Source organism: Moschus berezovskii, chromosome 19 (genome assembly GCF_049115385.1).
Source record: "Moschus berezovskii isolate FMDL1 chromosome 19, NW_MosBer_1.0, whole genome shotgun sequence".
Classification (NCBI taxonomy): Eukaryota; Metazoa; Chordata; class Mammalia; order Artiodactyla; family Moschidae; genus Moschus; species Moschus berezovskii.
Genome location: NC_142478.1, coordinates 53,540,330 through 53,556,341, shown reverse-complemented (window position 1 = coordinate 53,556,341; position 16,012 = coordinate 53,540,330). Strand labels below are relative to the sequence as shown.

At 46.5% G+C, this 16,012-nt stretch overlaps 1 protein-coding gene across 1 annotated transcript in view; it reads left to right on the top strand.

Annotated features, from left to right (window-relative positions):
* TMEM132B (transmembrane protein 132B) overlaps positions 1–16,012 on the top strand; it is a 234,353-nt gene that overhangs the window by 148,547 nt on the left and 69,794 nt on the right. The window contains exon 3 of the mRNA XM_055405463.2: positions 1,543–1,729. Within this exon, the coding sequence (XP_055261438.2) occupies positions 1,543–1,729 (187 nt within the window). The remainder of the gene's footprint in view (positions 1–1,542; positions 1,730–16,012) is intronic.

Sequence of the window (16,012 nt, the reverse complement as noted above, 5' to 3'; positions counted from 1 at the left end):
GTGCTGCAGTCCACAGGGTTGCAAAGAGTCAGACCTGACTTAGTGACTGAACATCAAAATAGTTGACTTACAATGTTGTGTTATTAATAGTTTCAGGTATATAGCAAAGAGAATCTGTTATACATATATCCACTGTTTTTTAGATTGTTTTCCCAAACAGGCCATTGCAGAGTATTGAGTGAAGTTCCCTGTGCCATACAGTAGGTTCTTATTAGTTATCCATTTTATATATAATAGTGTGTATATGTCAATCTTAATCACCCAATTTATTTCTCCTCTCCTCTCCCTTTTTCCCATGGTAACCATAAGATTGTTTTCTATTATGTATCTAGGACTCTATTTCTGTTTTTGTAAATAAGTTCATTTTTACCATTTTTTTTTAGATTCCATATATAACAATTTCATATGATATTTGTCTTTCTTACAAGGAGCTAGATGGAAGATTTAAAGGACAAATTTACGATAGCTGTTTTGTCAATACTGTGGTTTTTCCCCCTAAAGTTTTCCGTGAGAAGGAGCTGTCCATGGTAGGAGATTCTGCTGGGCAAAAATCTCTACATCTGAGTGACTGAGGTTTTAGGAGCTATGAATCAGTCACACTTCTGTTAACATTCCTTGGATCCAGGTACAGCTAGATTCAGGACAATAGACATAGACTTATGGGAGAGAAGTCACTCACGAATCCCATGCTGGGTGGCTTTTTAACTCTTTAGTAACTTCTCCTGTCAGTACAAGAGTCAGCCTATAATTTACAAGTTCATGTCAGCGATGGGAGGCTCTCCCTGTGTAGAAAGGTGCTGAGAATGGCACTTGTTCTTTTCACTTGTGTGTGCCCTGTCCGCTTTCTTCCCCCTCCTCCAAATATATGTACCATGTTGTTACTCCATGAATGAAGGCAGGTGGGGATTTCTTACACTACATCCCATCCCATCCCATTTCAGGCGGACATGAAGAATCCACCATGGTACCTTGTTGTGTGGCTCATAGTTGATGTCATGAACCATGCATGTTGTGGGGTCCTTTCCCATGATTGGTCTCATGATGCTCCCACAAGTCCATGTAGTCACTGATGTTCTTCCCAAATTCTGAAGCTCAGAGTTTGAACCATGGGTCCACAGACACACAAGTAAGTAGCAGTAGAAGCAGCCAGATCCAGGCTACATCTCAGGACTGGAGAGATGGCAGCACTCGATGAAGAGTTTGGCCACGTCCTGTGTGTGGTGCTTGGATCATGATGTAGGCAGACGCAGGGCTGGGGAGGACAGAGCTGTGACAGTGCCCAGAGACGCGGTGCGGTCTGAATTGCTCACTTGGGGAAGGACGGTCTGCTTTCCACAGAGCCCTGAAGACGGATGGTCCATCCACTCTGAGGTGTGGGTCATCTATGGCAGTGAATCAGGCTCTATCGACACTGCCGTGTGACTTGTTGAACTTGGCGATCCTTCGGTTTGACAAAGAGGAATGTGGCGATTCATCTTGTGCTTGACATTCTGCTGAATCTCAGTTTTAAACTGCACTTTACCGTGTGTGTTTGTTTTCCAGAACAAATGGCTCCTTCTATGAGATCTTGCAAGTGGACTTCGGAGTTGACAACAGCAGTGGCCTGGCTGGTGCCCAGCAGATCACCTGGCAGGTGGAGTACCCAGTGGAGGATGCCCCGAGGGAGCTGGTCGTCTCCGAGATCTTTGTCAGCCAGACCTCCTTTGTGGGCATTGTCCCACTTGCAATGGTGAGATGTCAGGCTTCAGAATCAGTGTCGCAAAGATGTTTTCTTTGAGGCCTTTTTTTTGCCTCGCCATGTAATTTGTGGGATCTTAGTTCCCCGACCAGGGATCAAACCCAGCAGTGGCTTCCCAGCAGTGAAAGTCCCAAATCCTAACAACTGAACTTCCAGGGAATTCCCTGAGTACTTTTTTAGTATTAAAAAAATGTGCATTTTTTAATCTGCTGTTTTCTATGCACCAGATGAAGCTGTTTGAACAAGCGAAATGCACTTAAATTATATTTTATTTACCCGCTTTCCATAATGCCTCCTTAAAAACTATTCAAGGTTTGCTGTGTAAATCCATTTCCTTTGTGGATGTTGTTGAACCGTGTCCTGGAGAACCTGTTTCTTTTTTTTGTCTCATCCTATATCATCTCAGGACCAAGTGCTCCTGAGAGAAGATGGTTGCATTGAAATCCATCAGGTGTGTGTGATGGGAACAGCTGCTCTGAGTCTATGCTGAGTGACCAGTTGACAGTGCTGGTCAATTGCCCTGAGAGTTCCCATGTAGCTTGCTGCTGCTGCTAAGTCACTTCAGTCGTGTCCGACTCTGTGTGACCCCATAGACGGAAGCCCACCAGGCTCCCCCATCCCTGGGATTCTCCAGGCAAGAACACTGGAGTGGGTTGCCATTTCCTTCTCCAATGTGTGAAAGTGAAAAGTGAAAGTGAAGTTGCTCAGTCATGTCCGACCCTTAGCGACCCCATGGACTGCAGCCTACCAGGCTCCTCCATCCATGGGATTTTCTAGGCAACAGTACTGGAGTGGCTTGCCATTGCCTTCTCCGCCCATGTAGCTTAGGGATTGGCAAACTCTAAAATGTATATGGACAGAAAGAGCCTTGTTGGGAACTGACCAGCTGAACCTGGATAGTCCCAGAGTCCATGAAACCATGTATGTTTCTGTTTCTGGCCTGGGGGTGACCAGCTTTCTCCTCTGAGCTTGGCCAAAGCTCGATTCATGACCAGGCTCAGGGGCCACATCTGAGAACAAGGTCATGGACAAGGTTCCAGAACCTTAAAGGATGGTGCTAGTGTGTCCCAGGGAATAAACCCCAGGAGTGCCATATTTCTAATACCCTTCCCCACACTGGAAATGTTCAAATGCATTCTGCACTGCTTTGACCTTCCTGTCTAGAACCAAAGAGAGAGGGTCCACACTCAGTGATTTCAGGACATTCTGAGGGTGCTTCTATCATCCATACTCAAGTTGGGTACCAGGGGTGAGATCCTTGCAGATAAAGCCCTCTATCCTACAATTAACTCTGCAACTCCCATATCTGTGTTCTTGATTCTTCTCTTTCCTCCAAAACATGTTTGCCCCCATCTCCCCACATCCGATTCCTTCTCTTCAGTTCCACTGATGGAGAGATAGCGTCCCCAACCACAGTGACCAGACTGGCGCTCCATCCCCTTGCTCATCACCCTCTGTCCACGCCTAACCCTCATGGATCTTCTTTATGGATATCATCACTGTTTGAGATTTAGGATTCATCATCTATCTTCCTCCCCAGAAGGAGAGATCCTTGACTGTAGGCTTCTGGTCAGTTTTGTCCACAGCTGGGTCTCCAGTACCTGGAACAATGCCTGGGACACTTACTATTTGTCGAATGAAGGACTGAATTCCATGCTGTAATCTGAGCTACTGGGATGCTCTAGTTCTTGAGGCTAGATAGACGGGGTGATCTGCATCAACAGGGATCTGCATTTTGTTTGAGGGCGGTCACCTGGGGGGATGCTAACTATGCCTCTTTCCCTTCCCTTCTGCTTCTCTACCCTGCCTGCCTCCGATGTCCCTTCCCTTCTCTTCTTTTCTGTATGAAAGCATGAGTTTTTTCTTTTCTCCCCCACCCCCCACTCCCCACCATGTCTCTCATTCTCTTTCACTTCTCTCTGGTTTTCTGTCCAATACCCAGCTTTGAGCTTAGAGATTTCTTTCCAGGGGTGGCTTATTATTATTAAAACTAAAAAGCCCAGCTCTACTCATGCAGATAAAAAAAAAAGTTATCTTTTGAAAAGGTTGAAATAAAAAATGAACACACTTGATGAGTTTCTAGGCAACTGGACACACAGGTTCAACCTAGGAAAAAGCAAGAGATGATCAGACTCCTTTTTAGCCAAACTGACCTGAAACTTTATGCCAAGGCTTGGGCACAAATACTTCTTCATTTCAAACAATATTCATGTGTCTACTCTGTATTCTGGTCAATGGTGACGAACAGATATACACAGTCTCAGCTCTCTGCGTCCTTGCATTCTAGGAGAGGAGAGTTCAGAGTACAAGAAACAAGTCCATTTGACCACTGTAGACAACGACGTATGCTATGGAGAAATTTATGCTGGGTCATAGAATAAAGAGACAGGGATGGGAGTGGACAGAGTCAAGTGGTCAAGAAGACGTCTGTCTAAGGATCTGATGCTTTCTCTGAGAACTAACTGACAAGAGGATCCAGCTATAGAAGGCTGTGGAGGAAGAGCACTGCAGGCAGAGGGAACAGTGTACATCTTCAAATGGAAATAAGCTTGTTTAACTTGAGGGGCTCAAAGAAGGCCCAGCTGTTGGGATTCAGACAGCTGGGGAAAGGCACGGGAAAGAGATGAGCTTGGAGAGGAAGCCGGGGGCAGCTTTTCCAGGCCTTGGAAGTAACAGATGACATTTCACTGGCTTTCCAGTGTCTAGTTCTCGGTGTCTGTATTAGTCTCCTCTTGCTGCTATAGCAAATTACCATTAACAGACTGGCTTTGTGTGCATGCGTACCAAGTTGTTTCAGTCCTTTGTGACTCTTTGCGACCCCATGGACTGTAACCCGCCAGGCTCCTCTGACCATGGGATTTCCCAAGGAAGAATACTGGAGAGGGTTGCCGAGCCCTCCTCCAGGGATGTTCCCCACTCAGGGATTAAACCCACATCTCTTATGTCTCCTGCACTGGCAGTCAGGTTCTTTACTACTAGTGCCACCTGGAAAGCCCAGGGTGGCTTTAAACAATACAAATGTATCTTACAATTCTGGAGGTCAGAAGTCTGAGATGGGTCTGCAGGACAAAATCAAGGTGTCAGAAGAGCTGCATTATTTTGGAAGCTCTAGGAATCTGTTCTTTGCCCTTTCCAGCTTCTGGAGTTGCCCACGGTACTTAGCCCACATCATTCTGACCTCTGCTTCCATCATACATCTCTTTCTCTGACTCAGACCCTGCTGCCTCCCTCTTATAAGGACTGATTACATTGGGCCACCTGGACAATGCAGGACACTCTCCCCATCTCAGGATCCTTACCTCAATGGCGTCTTCAAAGCCCCTTCGTCATGTAAGGTCATATATTCACAGGTTCTGGGATCAGGACGCAGACATATTGCGGGGAAAGCTATTGACCTATTAGATGTATTAATTCATTAGACAGCACCCTTATGAGAGGTGTACTGTCACCCATCTTGTGGTAAGGAAGCTGAGGAACAGTGACAATAAATAAGTTGCCAAACGTGCACTCCTGGGTGTGCTGTGGGCTGGGTTTGTGTGTGTGTGTGTGTTTGTGACACAAGTTTCCCTCTGGAAAGACTCCCCAGGCTCCACGCCCATCTTGGACTTGGACCAGGAGGATATCGGTGACAGTCATAATGGGCAGGGACCTTGGGCTCCTTTTCATCAGTGACAACTCAGACTTCCTAATCCCTGTTTCACAGGCGACAGAGTTTCAAATTGCTCTGAGTGGATGGCACACTCAGTTACCTGCGGGGCACTCAGTGTCAAGCAGTGCAGTGGTTAGAACACAGCCTCTGGATCTGGGTTCAGATCCTGCCTCTGACACTTAGCAGCCACGTGACCTTGGGAGAATGACTTAAGTATTCTGTGGTTACTCAGTTTCCCCATCAGGAAACTGGCCCAGGGTTGTGGTGATGTCACATGTGGGCATTTCTCAGAATAGAGCCTGGCGGCGTGTTAGTCATCAAAAATAGAAGCGGTGGCAGTTAGCTCAGAAGAGCAGCACACGCAGCGAAGGACAGAAGGGATTTCTGGCTCCATGGTATTTTGAGGTCATTGGATTAGACAGAACACCAGTGCGATGTGTAGAGATTAGTTATCATAATGGGAGGGGGTAGAGTGGGGACGGGGGCAGGCCATGTCAAGGGAAGCCCAGGCTGGTGAACATTTTGACTGCAGCTTGCCCATGGGAAAGCTACATTTCTGAAAGATATGCTTTTCTTTCTTTTTTTTTCCTGATTCTTTCTCACCACTGCCCCCACTTCCCACCCCCCCACCACACAGGACAGAGTCACCTGAAACTATTTTAATATATGATTTGTTGGCACTCTGCTCCCTTGACATTAGGCAGGGTTCAGGCTGCTGCTCCAGTGACTGCAGTTCACTCCACTTGCCTTGTTGAAACTCCAAGGACTCTGCACGGACTTATTTTCCTGGGATGACTGTCCTGATGGCGCCAACCACTTGGGGGCGTTAATCCCGTGAAGCTCCTGCTTTCTCTCATGGAGTGTCTCTCGCCCGCCCTCTGCACAGCTGTTTTTCTCCTTTGCTCATTTGCTTGCATGTGGCCTAGGGCTCAGAGGGGACAGCCTTTGTCTTGGGAGTTTCCAGCCCTGAGCCCGCTCTAAGGAGAGATGGTTTGCCCCAGGGAAGGCCCAGCAGGCATCTTTGGGGCTTTTGGGGTCTTAAGTAATTAAGTCGTGAGTGTAACTCAGAAAGCTTTGAAGGCTTATCAATGAGGTTTTTTTCTGGTCCCTTGTCTTGTTTTATTTAAAACTTAAAAGGAAAATCTAAAGAGGGCTTAAATGCACCCTCCTAAAACCTTACAGATAAGGCTCAAGTGTTCATTGACTACCCTCAATTCCAACCCTCTTCCCTGAATGAACTATGTTTTATCATTTTATTTTTCTCATCCAAAACTTTGTATCTACCTTCGTACACAGATACCTGGCTGCAGAAAGCAAATGCTTTTTTTTTCTTTTTTTGCACGGCTGTGTTGGAAAACAAAGGGCATTGCATTGAGTATCACATTCTTTACAGCCAACAATATGTCTTGGAGGCTTTTTCGTACCCAGATGAATAGAGCTGCCTCATTCATTTAAAAAAAATTACTCTATAATATTCTGCTGTGGGCTTATCCATAGTCTATTTCCCTACTGGTGAATATTTACCTGGTTTCCATTTCTTTCTTTCTCTCTCTCGTGGTTTTTTGTTTTGTTTTTTGGGGGGCGAGAGGAGGTTACCACCATGCCTTTTGTAAAAATTCCATCTGGTTTGGAGGTAGAAAGTGGGTTTTATATCATGTGCCAAATGGCAGTGGCTGTTAGAAGCAGGAGTGAGGATGGTGATCAGTCAGTAGTCTGTTTTGCAAGCTACATTAGTTTTCTGAGGCTGCCATGAAGAATTACCACCAACTCGATGGCTTAAAACAACAGGGATGTATTCTCTCATAGTTCTCAAGGCCAGAGCTCCAAACCCAAGTTGTCAGCCGGGCCTGACTACCTCTGATGGCTTGAAGATTCTTGGTTCTTCCTGGCCTTCCAGCTTTAGGCATTCCTTAGCTTGGGGCCACATCACTCTCTTCTCAGCCTCTGTGTGTGTCAGCATCTCTGCATGTCCCCTCCTTATAAGGACCCCAGTCATGGCATTTGAGTCCACCCTCAACCAGGCTTCCTGGGTAGCTTAGCTGGTAAAGAGTCTGCCTGCAATGCGGGAGACCCTGGTTCAATTCCTTGGTTGGGAAGATTTGCTGGAGAAGGGATAGGCTACCCACTCTAGTATTCTTGGGCTTCCCTGGTAGCTCAGAAGTAAAGAATCCACCTGCAATGTGGAAGACCTGGGTTCGATCCCTGGGTCGGGAAGATCCCCTGGAGAAGGAAATAGCAACCCACTCCGGTATTCTTGCCTGGAGAATCCCATGGACGGAGGAGCCTGGTAGGCAACAGTCCATGGGGTCACAAAGAGTTGGACACGACTGAGCAACTTCACTTCACTTCTTCACCCACTCCAGTATTCTGGCCTGGAGAATTCCTTAGACTGTATAGTCCATGGGGTCCGCAAAGAGTCGGACACAACTGAACGACTTTCACCACTTTCATCCAGTATAACCTCATCTTCTTCCCAAATAAGGTCACATTCTGAGATTTCCGTGGACATGAATTGGGGGCAGGAAGGGGCAGGGGTGTGTATATGCCAGGGACTTGTCCACTAAGATCTGGATGGGATTTGGGGCAGCTTCATCCTACACTGTCAGCATCTTCAGTGAGATTGGACGTTCTGGATAATGACTCTAAAAGCTATCAGGTCTTTAGTCATTAACTCACCTACAAAGTGTTTCCATTCAGTAGTGTTGATTAGACTTCATTTCCCAGGACAAGAAAGAGATTCCAGTACCTTTGAAAGGTATTTTTGTGGAAGCCTGACTTCAAAAGTCCATCCAGAAGACTGGAGTCCCCCTTCTTCCACCAGAACAAATCTGTCAGTATAATTACTTGTTGGAGATTGCATGGAACACCTGCAATTATTCTGTGGGAATCCACAATAAACCTGACTCAGCTCTGTCTTCGAGCCTTTCTGATACATGAGAAAGAACAGGATGGTCAGCAAACAGCCATTCCCTTGGTTATATAGACACAGTTTCACCTGACTGATCCAACATGTTCACAGCTGAAAGGAGTAATTTTAAATTGTCCAGCTGAAGGTATGTCCAGTGGATGCACTTTACAAATGACCAGAAATAACCATCTTGGTTGGATAAGACTGAAGCCACTCACTTTGTAAGTGCCGCCATATGCATCTGTCTGAAGTGTGGGATGCAGGTCAACTCCCCACAGCCAAGCATGTGATGCCAATGAGCCTATTCAGAGAACCTATCTCCGAAGTGGCCCTATAGCTGGATGGAGATGCTCTATCATTTCCTAACTGACTTAAAAAATAACAATATAAAAAGATTTGTTCTTGAAGAATGGAATGGAGTCAGCAAACTGGAAAGGGAGAAGGAAGAAACCCATTAAGATATGTGGTTCCTTTGACCTGTGTCATTTTTGGTGAAACTTTGCTTACATATAATACTTGAAGATGAACAGGAAAAACAGACCCAAGAAGCAAGTCCAGGAAAGAAACTGGTGACTGTCAGTTGAAGGAACAAAGTGATAGAAGTTGCACATTTCTGTTGCAGAGATGTGACATGACAAATTTCTAAGGCTGCGTCAATACCATGAATATTTATGACCTATCTCACCAAAAACGTCTGTCGGCCAGCGCATTCATCAAAGATTCCTGCTTGGGAATTGTTCTGTTTTGTTGGCTAACGAGCCCTGAATGACAAAATGGAGAGCGATTAAGTGAAGGGTTTGTGCTTCTGTTTTACATGCCCTTAGAGGTGGTAAAATCATCAAAAGGCTGTATTCTGAAGAAGTAAATTTCTTTTGGAAAAAAACTTCTCTTCCTGTTGGTGGATGAACTGGATTATTTATCAAAATGTGGGGTTGGGGATATGCAAGCATTTGTGGGTACTGATTCCAGGGGCCACCTCTGAGGATCCTGTTTGGAAATGACAAACCAGAATCCTTGCAACCAAAAGACTTTGCCTGCCTCTGTTCTGGTCAGTGAAGGGACAACCTCTTCTCCGCAGCTGGGGAAATGTGGAGGAGTGAATACTTTGGCCACTTGATGTGAAGAGCTGACTCATTTGAAAAGACCCCGATGCTGGGAAAGATTGAAGGCAGGAGGAGAAGGGGATGACAGAGGATGAGATGGTTGGATGTCATCACTGACTCAATGGACATGAGTTTGGGTAAACTCCGGGAGTTGGTGATGAACAGGGAGGCCTGGCATGCTGCAGTCCATAGGGTGGCAAAGAGTTGGACGTGACTGAGCGACTAAACTGAACTGTGTGCCTGAGAGACATCAAAGTGCCACAACTAAAATCTAACCTGCCATTTACTTAAGCTTTGTGACCTGAGCCTGCCTTTGGCACCTCAGTCATTCTATCTGTATAAGGGGTACTAAAATTCTCACTAGGGCAACCTCAACAGGTTACTTTGAGGATTCAATAAGGCAACATTATATTCACAGTTTTTATTACAAAGTAAGAATACAATCGATGCTTTTGAACTGTGGTGTTGGAGAAGACTCTTGAGAGTCCCTTATACTGCAAGGAGATCCAACCAGTCCATTCTAAAGGAGATCAATCCTGGATGTTCATTGGAGGGACTGATGCTAAAGCTGAAACTGCAATACTTTGGCCACCTCATGCGACGAGTTGACTCACTGGAAAAGACTCTGATGCTAGGAAAGGTTGGGGGCGGGAGGAGAAGGGGACGAAGGAGAATGAGATGGCTGGATGGCATCACCGACTCTGTGGACATGAGTTTGAGTGTACTCCGGGAGTTGGTGATGGACAGGGAGGCCTGGCGTGCTGTAATTCATGGGGTCGCGGAGAGTCGGACACGACTGAGCGACTGAGCTGAGCTGAGCTGAGCTGAAGAATACAATAGATGTCATCAGCTTCTTTTCATTAGAATTCCATCGTGCTTAAACAGGAGACACTTAAGAATAGTGATGAAATTAAAATATTTCCTAACAGGGTGGCACTAACCACTGCCCCATGGACATAGATGCTGCCTCCAAGTAATGTAGCCTCTCCCCTCCCCCCCAGGGCATACCAGCTGTACATTAAATATTCCTGAGAGAAACGGCAAGTTAAAGTTGCCGTTTTGCATAGTTTATTGCAGAGTCCTGCACACCTTTTCCTAAATCGCTTTAATTTTGCAAACTGCCAAGATGGCGTTTTTGATTGACTTGAATTTTTTCCCGAGGAGAGGGGATCACGGGCGGCAGTCCCCGGGGGTGCCCACTAGATGGAGCTCACAGACCGACCAGCTCGTGACCTCACAGGCCCTGCCCTGCCCTCCTCCAGGCTCCCTGAACCCCTGCCCCGCTGGCCCAGGGTTCTCCCCTGTCAGCTTCATCCGGCCATTTGTTCACCTCGGAGTTCCGGTTGGCTTTAACTGTGAGAAATACAGGTCCCTCCTTCGGCCCCACCCAGCGCTCAGCACAGCACCTGAGACGCACCTGCTGCACACCTGGTCCACAGCATCCGGCCTCTTGGAAAGGTGCTGCCTCCCCGCCAGCACCACTGCCTGCCCCGCGGCTGAATGAAGCCAGCGTGTGACTTCTTTTTCTGAAAGGTTTAATCATTTTACTTTTAAATAACACATATTCAGTAAGTGTTGAAACAGAAAAAAGGGCAAATCCCAGCGCCCCCTGTATGACATCAGTGGTATTAGAGAATCATCATTCCAGACGGGTCACATCCACGAATCCACAGCCAGAGGAATGACTGGTGGATTAATAGTGGTTGGACCCCATATTTTATAACAACAAAATCCTACTCTAGGCTGTATTTTATTTGTGAAAGTGTTAAATTCCTTTTCATTTATAGATGCAAGAAGACAAAGAAGTAGACTCCTTGTATTTCATAAAACAAGAAAAAAAAACATTAGCTGACAAGAAATTTTGATTTTTAAAATACCTTGGTAATTTAAGGAAGAGAAGTTTGTAGAAGAAAACTTACCAGGGCTTGGAACTATGATTATCATTATTATTAGTATTACTAAAAATGCTACTTGTCATCTCCACCGTCATCACCACACCACCTCTATTTCTTCCACAACCCAAATTTAGCCAGTGATGTCAACTCTTTAATTGGAAAGTAGAAGGAATAACTTTCTGAGATTTCTTGCCATTTCCCCATCTGGATAGTATTGGTTTTGTAAGTTTTACATTGTTAACGTCTGTAACGTTGATAACCTTTGTGGAGCGTGGTTCCTACGTGGCTCCTTTATTAATTCTGATGCTGGGAATCCAGTCTTGCTTGCTTCATCTTTTACCCCAGCCATCTGCTTCTTTCCATCCTCAGAGATGGTGCGGGTCTGTTATCTGCTGATGGCCTTTTTCTGTTGTTGCTGTGGACTGCAATGTTTTTATTCCTTTATTCCCATTTTAAAGTGATCTAGAGGATAAATGAGGTTAGTCTGATGGTTCGTCTACCATAATCCCAACATTCTTTAGAAACTGTAGAACGTGGTCTTCAGACTTAAGGGGTAGGTTGTCAGTCATTCCTTCCCACACCTGCCAGAGTCCTGTGTGCCAAGCTCTGGGGTGGGAGCTGGGATGGATAAGGGAGACAGTTCTTGGCAGTGGTGATATCAGCAAAGGCTTTCTGACAAAGAACAGAAATGTGTGTGTTTGTGTGAAATTGCTTTAACAAAGGACAAAATATTCTATCCTGCAATGAAAGACCAAGTTAAAACCCTGACATCCTTGGGTGGAGTAATTGTACCTTTATTGATTTAGACTCAGCAGGAGAAGCTGCTGGTTCTTTTCTGAGAAAAGGAACGTGGCATTGAGAGAAGACCAGGGGACGGGGCACTGTGGACCTCGGGCCACCCATCCCTCCAACCCCCTCTCCCATTTTTCCAGAACGAGCATTGACCCTGGGAGATGCCCACCCTTGGCTGGTGAAGGTTATGAGGTCCTGCTGTCTGCAGGAGGGGAGCTCACTGATGGAGTCAGCCTCAGGGACTGTCCTATCCAGAGAAATCGGACTGGATGGAAGGTGGTCTAGTTTGGAGAGGGCTGTGCTCCATCCACCTGGGATTCATGTCCATCTCCGAGCTCCCTGTGGTCCCCTAGGGCTGCCCAGAGATCCCATCGTAGAGACAGCTGTGCGGGGAGTTGGGGGTGTTCACACGGGATGAGCTGCCCTGCTTCTGCCTCCACGTGGTGTGCTGGCCCCCAACCTTCTGTTCCTCTGGCTCTGGAGGAGAGAAGAAACAGGAACTCGAGGAGGGGCTGATGCTGCCACGTCTTCCTTGGGGTGGTGATGGGCCACCACCCGGGTGGTTACATGTCAGAACCAAAGAGAAGTTGCTGGTGATGAAAAGGCACGTCCCCATGGAGAAGGCCTTCAGTCCACATCTCCCAGGTGAATGGGGCAGAGAAAGAGCAAGAGTCACAGCCAGGAACTCGCCCAGCCCCCAGCCCCAGGCTCCACAGGTTCTTTGGGATCATCAGCCTCCTGAGGACATGCGCACAGTCACACGTTTATAAAACTGCACGGTACCTGCAACAGTGCTGCCGATGCCACAGGTCAGGGAGCTTGACATCAGTTCCTGCAGGACTGTGTTCACACGTGAATGAGTGGGCAGTGGGTGTGAGAGCAAGAGGGGGATGGGGACAGGAGGACGGGGCTCATTCCCCCATCTCCCTCACCGTAACCCCCAAAGTGCAGTGTGATTGGGCTTGAACCAGTTGGATCATGACCTTTACATCTGAAGGAAAGACCCTGACATCAGTAGACTAGGCATTAGTGATAAAACCCAGAGAGGGAAAACAGAAACAAGGCAAACAGAAACAAAGAACAGGATCTCAGAAAGAAGCTTGTGCTCTCGTGTTCACTGTGGCACTATTCACGGTATCCAAGACTGGAAACAAATGTCTCTTGACTGATGAATGGATAAAGCGGTGTACACGTGCAATGGGATATGTTTTTAAATGACAGGGACGAATCAGGAAGACATGATGTGAAGTGAAATAAGCTGTTCACAGAAAGAGAAATACTGCATGATCCTGCTTAGATGAGAAATCTGTAATAGCCAACCTCTTATTTTTTTTTATAAATAATTTTTTTTAATTTTTATTTTTATTGGAGTCTGATTATTTTACAATATTATATTGGTTGGTGTTGCCATACATTGACATGAATCCGCCCCGGGTGTACATGAGTTCCCCATCCCGAAACCCGTCCCACCTCCCTCCTCCCCTTATCCTCCCTCTGGGTCATCCCCGCATACCAGCCCCGAGCATCCTGTAACATGCATCGACCCTGAACTGTCGATTCGTTTCACATATGATAATATACATGTTTCAATGCCATTCTCCCAAATCATCCCACCCTCACCCTCTCCCACAGAGTCCCAAAGACTGTTTTATACATCTGTGTCTCTTTTGCTGTCTCGTAACTGCAATACTTTGGCCACCTCATGCGACGAGTTGACTCACTGGAAAAGACTCTGATGCTGGGAAAGGTTGGGGGCGGGAGGAGAAGGGGACGACAGAGAATGAGATGGCTGGATGGCATCACTGACTCTGTGGACATGAGTTTGAGTGAACTCCGGGAGTTGGTGATGGACAGGGAGGCCTGGCGTGCTGTGATTCATGGGGTCGCAGAGAGTTGGACACGACTGAGCGACTGAACTGAACTGATACAGGATTATCATTTGCATCTTTCTAAATTCCATATATATGCGTTAGTATATTGTATTGGTGTTTTTCTTTCTGGCTTACTTCACTCTGTATAATAGGCTCTAGTTTCATCCACCTCATTAGAACTGGTTCACATGCATTCTTTTTAATGGCTGAATAATACTCCATTGCGTGTATGTACCAAAGCTTTCTTATCCATTCGTCTGCAGATGGACATCTAGGTTGCTTCCATGTCCTGGAATAGCCAACCTCTTAGACACAGGGGTAGAATGGTAGTTGCCAGGGGCTGGAGGGAGAAGGAAATGGGATATTGCTACTTAGCGGGCTTCTGAGGTGGCTCAGTGGCTCCACCTGCCAATGCAGGAGACTCAGGAGACGAAAGTTTGATCTCTGGGTTGGGACGAGCCCCTGGAGTAGGAAATGGCAACCCACTGGAAAATTCCATGGACAGAAGAGCCTACATGGGCTACAGGCCATGCGGTCAAAAAGAGTTGGACAGAACTGAGCATGCATGCATGCAGGCAGGCAGTTAACAGATACAAAGTTTTAGTTACGCAAGATGGACAAGTTCTGAAGATCTGCTGTGCAGTTATTACAGAGATGTAGGCAGGATGGAATGGGGCGTACACCAGGAACAGTGCTGAGACATTATCAAGGAGCGGAATTGCAAGTGTCCTTTTTGTTGGGGAGCCCTCAAGCTAATTCTTTCTGTTGCCCTGCGAGAAAACAGTTTGAAGACTCTGGAATTCCTCGGGAGTTAGGAATAAAGTATTAACAAGCAGCTACGTTTGTCATCACCCAACATCTCCTTTAAAGTTGCCTCTTTGTAATGGGAAATGGTTAGTCCCAGTGAAGTTTCTCAGAAGAGATGATTGGGTATCAGCTATATTTGAAAACATCATTGCATTAAGACAGACTTTGTCCGCTGCTGTGATGTATTGTTTATCATCGTGGAGATTAATTATGCTTGTTGTGACAATAAGCAATGTGCTGAAACAGCTGCCAGGTGTTTTCTGGGTTAATCTCTGGAATTAATGAGGGCTATTGATTCTCAGCGAATCTGCCTTCTGGCTCTGTGGACCCCTCTGCACTCTTAGGTTTTAGGCTGCCTTTCAGTTCCTACTGCTGTGCGAGTCAAACAGTTCTTGGAGAGCTTTCTTGTATATGGCACAGGCATCATGCTGCTGCTGCTAGGTCGCTTCAGTTGTGTCCGACTCTGTGTGACCTCATAGACAGCAGCCCACCAGGCTCCCCCGTCCCTGGGCTTCTCCAAGCAAGAACACTGGAGTGGGTTGCCATTTCCTTCTCCAATGTGTGAAAATGAAAAGTGAAAGTGAAGTCGCTCAGTCGTGTCCGACCCTTAGCGACCCCATGGACTGCAGCCCACCAGGCTCCTCCATCCATGGGATTTTCTAGGCAAGAGTACTGGAGTGGCTTGTCATTGCCTTCTCCGGCGCAGGCATCATTCAGTTCAGTTCAGTCGCTCAGTCGTGTCCGACTCTTTGCGACCCCATGAATCACAGCACGCCAGGCCTCCCTGTCCATCACCAACTCCCAGAGTTCACTCACACTCATGTCCATGGAGTCGGTGCATCATAGTTAGGAGCTAATTGTGCTTGTTCCTGGTCGTTGAGGTGAGAAGGTGGGAAACAGGTCAGCAACAGTCCTCCTTGACAGTGGGTTTCCACCCTCTGCTCAATGGGAACACGGCCTAGAGCTTTCTGTAATCCCTCAGGAGCACTTGGTCACTCTGTTATGTTGATCTAAAGATCCCAGAGATGACGGAACGTCTTCAGCACTGGCCTGGGAGACACATTTTACTTTTTGGTTCATTCCTATTTTGCTGTGTGATGTTAAGCACATTCCTTAACATCTCTGTTTTCATCTCCTTTCTTAAAAATTCAGATTCTGCTGAAATGATCTAGTGTAACCATTTAGGAAACCTTTTCTGATAGGTCAGTTTCACTCATCATAGATTCTTTTAACAGTGTTTATTGGAGTG